Source organism: Lonchura striata, chromosome 3 (genome assembly GCF_050655825.1).
Source record: "Lonchura striata isolate lonStrDom1 chromosome 3, ASM5065582v1, whole genome shotgun sequence".
Taxonomy (NCBI): domain Eukaryota; kingdom Metazoa; phylum Chordata; class Aves; order Passeriformes; family Estrildidae; genus Lonchura; species Lonchura striata.
The window spans coordinates 60,645,094-60,654,312 of NC_140705.1; the positions used below are offsets into that span (position 1 = coordinate 60,645,094).

The 9,219-nt window shown below is 38.9% G+C and overlaps 1 protein-coding gene across 4 annotated transcripts in view; it reads left to right on the forward strand.

The window, feature by feature from the left end:
• Positions 1–8,790, forward strand: part of TULP4 (TUB like protein 4) — a 148,000-nt gene extending 139,210 nt beyond the window's left edge. For all 4 annotated transcript variants that reach the window (XM_021540432.4, XM_021540430.4, XM_085575269.1 and 1 more), the window contains exon 15: positions 966–8,790. In XM_021540432.4, the coding sequence (XP_021396107.1) occupies positions 966–1,082 (117 nt within the window). In that variant the 3' untranslated portion in view covers positions 1,083–8,790. The remainder of the gene's footprint in view (positions 1–965) is intronic.
• The last annotated feature ends 429 nt before the right edge of the window (positions 8,791–9,219 follow it).

Sequence of the window (9,219 nt, forward strand, 5' to 3'; positions counted from 1 at the left end):
TTAAGTTGGGAGTTAGATGTCTTAAGTATCCAACATACACGACCGGTGGAAGTCTTTTGGTTTTGCTTGTAAGCTCAAAGGCAGCAATCAGAGCCATTTGTACCCCTTTCTTCTTCAGTTAAATGGCTGTGGCTATGTCCCCATGGGCAGCTGTGCAAAACCACACAACCAAGGGGTTTTTTTTGTGTTGGAAATAACAAAGCCTGCCTTGGCTTGTACAGTCAGTCTCCAGTCTAGCTCAAGGATCTTCACTGTAGAGCAAATAAAATCTGTATTTCTGGTGAAGCGAATGAAAAAATAGTAATAATAGCCCAAACTTCAGATATTTCCTGTGGAAGAGCAATGAACGACCTGACTAGTTTTGCTTTTTTTGTATTTCAAACAGCTCTCACTGCCCCTTTGCTAATTCATTCTTGCTGTAATTATGTGCTAGTGAAGATATTTTTACAGAGGGAAACAGAACTGCAAAGAATGAACACCTTATCAGCTATGAAGTGTTAAAGTAGGGAAATTGGTTATTCCCCTTCCCTGAAAGCTCCTTTCTTTGAAAACAAAATCTGTTTTCCTGATGGGTTGATGGTAGGATACTTCCAAGGGAGAGACTGATACTTTCCTGCAGGAAGCATGATGCTGGTGTTCCCACATCTGCTAAAGTAATTGGCGACAAGCTACTTAAACCAATGCTGTATGCAGTCTAGCATATTTTATCAGTTTACTCTGTGGAATGAAATATTGCAGTGAAATACTCTATACAGACAAAGAGTACAGTGCTTTCACTATTCTTTGGCATCATACCCCATTCCATCTGTAGCTCCAGTCGTATTAACTGAGAAGGGGAGGTGCTCCTACAAAGCAGAAAAATTTTGCTCTTACTCTTCTCTTACTCTTTGTTTCCTTGTCTGTGGTTAATTTATTTTTGACCTTGTTCTCTTTTCCCTTCCTTTTCCTCTTCCCCTGCTTCCCAGGTGATGCAGTTTGGAAGAATTGATGGCAATGCTTACATTTTGGACTTTCAGTATCCATTTTCTGCAGTGCAAGCCTTTGCTGTTGCTCTGGCTAATGTGACTCAACGCCTCAAATGAAAAAGCAGAGACTGGAGAGAGGAAAATGTTGACCTTCTCATAAAGTCCAAACCGGAAAATGTCAGGGCAGCCTGCTTTAGGTGTGCAGAGATGCCTGGGAGTTAAGAAGGCAGTAAAACTGGAAAAGTCTTTTGGTGCCCACCAGAAGGGCATTAACTCTAATCAGTCACGGGGTGGAGGGTGGGGGGCTGTTTTCTGTTTGTTTGTTTGTTTGTTAGCTTGTTTGTTTTCTGGTTTCTTTTTCTTTTCAAGCGTTGTGCTGGGTCTCAGAAAGAGCGAAGGGTTGAGAACCATTCAGTGTTACGTGGAAAAGTGTGGCTTTTGGCTTGTTGTGGTGGTTCTGCTGTGTGTGCTACAGTAGCTGATGTAAGCTCATGGGGGAATTAAAACAGACTGCTCTTTTTGATAGACTGCCTTATCTCATGCTGTTCTTTTTAAAACAGGGAACATGACTTTTTTCTAGTCCAATTTGTACTTCTACTACTAAAACATCAGTGATGGCAGCAAAAAAGTAAAAAAAGAAAAGAAGCTATAATACTTGAAGACATGTGTTTCTTCTCTGATATTTGCCAATAACTGAGCACCACAGGTTCCAAGGAGGCTTTTGTAGGTAAACATTTAATTTTTAAACAGTGATGTGTTACTCAGAAGAGAAGAAATGGTTCCAGCAGGTGTTTGTCATGGTTTAGGAGTGGTATTCTCCAATTTAATCTTTCCACTGAAACACTTCAAACCATGCACCACTTGCTCACTGTCCCCTCCCCTTTTCCCTTCCCTGAGGTAGGATGGAGAGGAGAATTGGAGGCACAAAAGGTAAAGATCACAGGTAGAGAGAAGAACAACTTACTCCAACAGCAGTGAAATAAGGAAACAAACAGTAACAGCAGCGATGTTAATAACAGAGTGCATGAGAGGCGAAGGATTCACACGCGTGTGCTCACCACAGGGGAGCCTCTGCCAATACCTGACTGTGTTGCCTCACTATGGGACCCCTTCCCATGGCCCCAGAAAATAGTCGCAGGTGGTATAGAATAACCTCTGGGTTCTAGCCATGCCCTCTCCTTGCTACTGCAAAAATTAACTCTGTCCTGAGTAGAACCAGGGTTTAAAAACCCACTTTATCAAAGAAGTTGATGTCTGCTTGTTTTGTGTGCTGTTAAGGAGGATAAACATCTTCCAGTAGGTGACAGAAAACTGGAGAGGAAATAATCATGAGCGTTGCTTTTTTGTTCACATTGTTCAGCAGTATTCTATGATTTGGCCTGTGGCTATGAGAGGTACAGTGTGATCGGATGTACCTCTGAGGCTGTGCCTGTGCTTGCTCCTCATTTCAGTGTGTTTATACCACATAAACAAAGCTTTTCCAGCAAACATAAGACCCAGTGTATTCAGTCCTCTTAGCAATCAGTATCAATCAAGTTCTACAGCAGTGCTTGAATTAGGAGGGAGACAGAAGTGTAGCAAGTCATTACAAGAAGAAATTTCATCAGGGAAGCAAATTCATTGCAGGAAACAGCATCATTGCTGGCTGGAGGACAAATGAGTTGAAAGAGAAGGGAAAAATTGGTCAGAATTATGTCTTTTGTCACCCACCTTGCTACTTGCTGCAGCTAAGAGCAGGAAGCCAGTGTCTACATGGAGTGTGACAGATGAAATCTTAATACCAGTAGTATGACTCTGCAGTTCTCTCTGGTGCATATGTGGACATGTTGAGCATTTCACAAGGTTGCTTGCACAGAACAGTTTCTTTGTTGTCCATGTGTTGTGCACATGTTTACTTTTTCATCCTTGTCAGCAGTTTGCTACAGAATATGTTTTGATATGGAAGTAGTTTGACTGGTAATATACAAACCCCCAAACTATTAATATAATTATTTGGACATTAGATTACAAAAAATCATAGCAGATTTTTGTAAAAATCGATCTTTTGAAGTTAAAGGCCCGCTGGGAAAGATTTGCTGGTTGAGATGTCAACAGCTACTTTGTCTTTCGTCCACGGTTTGGCCTTTTTACTAGAAAAAATCTGTATAACTTAAGATGAATGCGTGTGATTTTCTGTCTTTGTTTTTCTTGAGTCCTAGTAGTAGGGCTACAAATGCGTGTTGCATTTGATTTATTCTAGAGGAACATTTCACATAAGACCCTGCTGTAGTAGAAATTACCAATATGCAGTGAGCTTTTAACTTGTGCCCTGCTGAGGTTTCCAGAGCTGGACAGCACACAGGAGCAATGCCAGTAGAGAAGTTTCAGCGAATTGCCAAGGGATAGATCGGATAATGCTCCACAGGTTAGGTCCAGGAAAAACTGCCTGTGAGATGGTGTTGTTGGAGGGAGGAAGGAGAAGTAGGAAGGAAGGAGTGGGGCAGTAGATAGTACCATGCCTGTATTATCCCAAAGCTTTGCAGCTTCTGCTTGTGTGTGGGAGTGGTCAGGCTCAACATTACCCTTGGCATCTATCAGATTGTTGTTTTCTTTAATTAATTAGTTTTGTTTCCTTTAATTGTCTGGGCCCACTTGTCTTCTTTTTCATGTGCTTCATTTATTCAGCAGTTAGATTGCCTGTATGTATAATGTGTGTGGAGCACTGGAACTGAAATAGATTTGGTTCTGGTCCCTTCAAAATCGATGGAAATGTTTCACTTGCTGATTTTTTATTGAGGAAACACTATTAAGTTCTTTGTCTGTATTGAGTTATATACTGTAAAAACAGGAGGTTGAATTCTTAGTCCACTGATTCCAGTACACAAGGAGGGAAGTTGGCCGATGAGAAGCCTCACCTACCCTAAGGTCTGTGCTAATCAGCTGTACCCTAATTAGTGTTTGACAGGCACACAGTGAACGCTGTAAGACAAGAAACATACCAGGGCTGGCTTGTTTGCTTGCTGAGGGAAGGGCCACTTAGTCATATGTCAGAAATACTCAGCTGGAAGAACATCACCAGCCAAAATTATTAGGATGTGGAAACAATGTGAATGTTATTCTCTGAAGAAAACCTAATCTGAATAAGGACTTCTGCTTGCAGTTTCTTTAACCTTCCAGGGAAGAGTATTCCAGTTCATTTTGTTCATTGCCAAATTTTACCCGTTACCAGTAGTTTTATTCTAATGGAGAACCAAGAATTGAAACCAACAAAACAAGTAACAGAGTTAGTTATTTGGTTTCATTGGTCCAGGTCATGACTGCATCCTTCTGATGGCACTCACAAAGAGCCTTGGCATAGAAAGAGCTCTGGTTTCTGCCCCAGCAAAGAACAAGGGATAATTACCAAAAAATTGGGAAAATAAATGCTATTTCCAACATACTTTCCATTTACTTGTCAGAAAATTCTATAAGATAAGGTAGTCTTTTATCTTTTTGAAAATAATTTAACCGAGTCTCTTTAATTAAATATTTTAATATGTAGAGAATCCCCAATATTAGAGAGAGAAAATGCTCTGAAATATATAGAATTTTAATGAAAGGAATGGTCAATACATAGAAATCTGAGTGTGCAACTGGATCCTAAATTATAAAAAGAACAAGTGAAAGTCATTTTATTTTCATTTGAGATACAATATAGGAAACAAATGTAAGAATATCCCCACTTATTCACTTTAATTGTGAAGACTGCTATTGTATTAAGCCAAAAGATCGATATTATATTTTCTATTTTGTTAGTAAAACCCAATTTTTCTCTAGGTAACTTAAGTACTTCTAGGAAGAATGTAGGAAAGTGTTCAGAAATATCTAGTTCTTTTATACATGCAGTAATTTCCATTAAAAAGGATGTTACGGATGTTTTTTTCCAAAACTTTTTTTTCTTCAGTTGTGCAATAATTTTAACAGTCTAGGGAGTTTGTTTTGTTTCTGTTGGGTTGTTTTTTTGTTTTGTTTTAGTTAGGGTTTGATTTTTCTGTAGGGAGTTTTGAGTGGTTTTTTGAAGATTATTTAATGTAGAGTTCCTGTTAATGTCCAAAAACCATTTTTTTTTTTTTTGCATAATGTAATGAGTGATTTAGGGATTATTTTTTTATTATGTATCAGTGAGTTATACACACTTATTTATATTTAAAGACCATCTTTGTAAGCAATTTTTTGCTAACAGTTATATTTTGCTGCAAGAAATTAAAAATGCTTATAGGAAGACCTGGTTTTGCTGGATAATATGTAAAAAATTCATAATGCAGGCAAAAATATTTTTTGGCAGCTAAACACAATGAGTTTGCAATGGAGAACTGTGCGGACTACAAAGAGTCTAGGTGAGTTCTTTGGCACCTGCAGAAATCTGTCCTCTGTTTTCTTCCTCTATTTGTAACTATACTCTGGTTGGGAGTAGCTTAAAAAGTAGAAGGCATGGTTTGCTTTTTCTTGAGGTACAAGATAAGGTGGGTTACATGATAAGAGAGGGTGTAATGACACAGGCTGCTTGTAAAAGAGGTCACTGTAGTTTAGTAGGATTTGGCAATGGCATCATTTTATGCCAGGTGGAGGTACAGGCAAACTAGCTTGGAGTAAGCTGAGCACAAGGAATAGTGTAGCAGTTTCCTCTGAAGCATTTTCCTCTGCTCAGCCTAAAAGTGCTCCTTCTGCAGCTGAGCTCAGCTGGTTCCAGCACTGCCACAGTGCTTCTGGCAGGTGCTGCATGGAGCTCATGGAGCTGTGCCCTGATGTTGCCTGCAGCAGCTTTGCCTCTTCAAGATGCTCCACAGGAGACCTGTTGGAGCAGGTGTTCCTCCAGTCATCCTTCTAGGTCTGCTCCAAGAACAGCATGAAGCTGCCATGGATTTTGGCTGCAGCAGCTTTGAGCAGAGAGAGCCCTGATGCCAGCCAGCAGCCACGGTGTCCATCAGAAGTCAGAATCTGCTATGCTGGAGTTGCAAAGGGATTAAACCAAAAACCTGATAATTTTGAAAAAATAGTGGTGATATCCTCAGAATATTATTATCTACTTAAAGTCTGGCATAAATGGAGTAGCAAAATTTAGCTTTAAACAGTAAGAATACAGATTTCTGCAATACTATGAGAAGGTGGGGGGTAACAAAGGAAAGAAAAAGGAATGATCACATTAGCAATTTTGCACTCAGTTCCAGAGACCAAGGTAGCATGTGCCATGGGCTGCCTGAATATCAGTAAATCTGCACACAGGTTTATCTCAGTTACAAAAGTTTCCTGTGATGCAGCCACAAGTAAAACAGTGATTTTATGAAGATGCATGAAGGTCTACATGTGTCAGACAAGGATACCAAACTTTGCTGAAGCCTTCAGCCTAAACTTTCCATAGATCCAGGCTTTCCTTGGAGTGTCTTTTTAGTGTCCTCTCAGAAATTACAGATTTTGGAGCTTGCCTGATTGTTGCCTCAGACAATTTCTGTGCATTTGCTTTTTACAGCCTGATGTGTGTGATCCTATGTTACCTTGGTGCCCTCTTACCTCCCAGAAACATTTTACATCCTCATATAAAAAGAGCAGCAAGTGCAAAAACTGATTTGATTAAATGAAAGGGGAGAGAAGACACAGTAAATTTTCATTGAGTTTTAAGAATGTGTTTCCCAGGCAGCAGTTAGGAATTGCATGTCTGCAGGGCCCAAATTACTCCAGACCAGTAAATCAGACTTAGAGATTGGTAAGAGATGAGACCCTTGTGTGGCATGCTGACAGAGGGCCAACTTCCAGCCTCACTACATGGTTACACCAAGATACATAAGAGACCAGAATGCAATCCAAAAGGTACTTCCCTGTTACTGTGTGATTATAAGGTAAAAATGACTTGTATGACCCATATATATCCACCCAAGGAAATTATAGGGCATTAGCCAATAGCTGTGTTGACAGCTCAGTATAACCCCCCCTTGAAGAATGCTAGAAGTAAAATCCTGGCCACAGAATAGTCATTCAGATTTTTGACTTTTATTCCCGGACAGGACAGGAGGGCAAGTTAAGGATGTTATTCAGAGATTGGCATAATAGTTTTCCCAGTGTAAGAGACCAAGTCACCTATACTGCTTACAAAAGTGGGAAAATTCTAGTAGACAAATTGTTTTTTGTGTTCATGTCTCTTCCCCTTCAAGGCACAAACCTTCATTAGTAAATACCAATTTAGAGTCTTGCTGTCCTTGGGAGTAGTCTGCAGGGAGGCACCAGAGGTCCTCTTTACAGGATTGGAATTTACACGCACCGTTCTCAAAGGAATAAAATTAATTACTACTTGTGAACAATGGTCTATATGAATTATTTTGTCTTTGTATTTATTTAATTTTCTTCTTAAGAAGCCCTACAGAGATGTTTTTAAGATTGAAGGACTGCTTTCCCTATTGCCTGATATTACTGAAGATATATCAGGAGTTTCTTTGGGCAGTTTGATTGTTGCTGCATCTAGAAAAGTGTTCAGGCAGAAGCAATTAATGAAACAAAAGAATGAAATAAGATTCAGTGAAGCAATTCTTGCTAAGAAAATGAAAAGCTTTACCCTTTAACTTTCGATTCTGCAAATGAATAGGTAATGAGAAATTTTTGTTTCAAGTCAAGTTGATTGTTTGGGAGCACAATGCAAGTGCACTGGTGTGCTGTCATAGAGCTGACTGCAGGATCAAGAAAACATAATTTTGTGAGACGAAATTAAATAAATGAAAACACCAAATACTTACCTATCCAGAATGTTCAATGAAAGTTTAGAGGTGTGATGTCAAAGCCTGCCAGTCTGTTCTTAATCCTCTGGTTTACAGTTTTAAAATGTGGACTGATTCAGCAATTCTAAATCCTGACAAAGGTTGTCTATTTTTTTTAAATTTTATCTGAATGGCCAAGTAGATGGCATAAGATACAGATAAAGATTAAAGTAATAATGAAAGAGAAGCATTTTGGAACAGTGTGTAGACACCTGAGTTTCAAGTATTTCACATAAATAATGCTCGGCCAGTAATTCTTACCTATGTTGTTTGAAGCTATTTGTTCAGAACTTTTCTAACTTGCCCTTTGTTTTTTTTTAGTTTGCTAGATACTTGATTTGCCTTTGATTGTTTTTCATTTCTGTTTCACTATTTCAGCATTTGCTGCTTCTTTTTCTGTTTGTGTGTTGTGTGTTTGGGGAAGGGTCTGTTCAAGATCTCGTTGTTTATTGTAGATAAAATATATGGTGTTGTGGAATAGCATGGGGATGCATTCGACTGAAAAGGCACTGTAGTGTTTCCTGAAAAAGAAGGGGAGTTGCATTTGTTTATAAATGCATTATTTTGGTACTATAACTTTAAAAGTGATTTGGGATTTTTTTACTTCTTTTTTTTTGTTTAGTTTGTTTTTTTTAATTTTTCTTTTAAATTTAATGAGCATAGAGTCATGCAGGTGCATGCATTCTTAAGTGAGCAAGCCCAGCATGTTTTTCTTAAGGCTTTTGAAAATTTGGTACACCATTTGTGAACTTTACCTACCTAGACTATTTTTAATTATATTTTTTTGAATCTCCTTTTTTTTTAATCCTGACTATACCATGTTATACTTAGTTTCCATTGTACTTAAAAACTACCCTGATTTGCCTCTCCTTTTATGTATCTTGTGAAACAGATGTTGCAGGAGGTGCCTAGAAAGTATTGTTGGCCCTATAAAAGTGTGGTTTGTCCAGATTCTTTACTGTCTACATGATTGAGAGATGGACTGATTGCCCTATTTTTCCTTGATGATTTGGAGTTGTAAGAGTTGTCCAGCTGTTGCTTAATAAAATTTTGCAGACTAGAAAGTTGCTGATTTGTTTCTGTTGCATTCTGCATCTTGTCAAGCACCAAAATAGTTTTAAAGTAGATGATAACTCTGTGCTGGAACAACCTGAATCATAACCAGCCAGATGCCATTACACTTCCTCTTTTCAGGAACCGTACCCACAAATTACACTGAATGTGGTGTGTGTACCAGCCCCATCATAACTTGTGTTGTTCATGTGAGAAGATGGATGGCAAAGTTTTTCTGGTGGTTATGTTCCTGTCTGCCTGGATATCAGCTGGTTCTTGTGATATTTCTACCATGCTTCCTTTCCTTTCTGAAATTACCTTTAGGGTTTGTGGTACTTCCCATCCTGTCATTGATAAACTGAAAACCTTAATGTCACCAGAAGGGATTTTCTCTGTCCTGTCATCTGTAACAACAAATGCTCTGGTGGCCAGTGTTTATT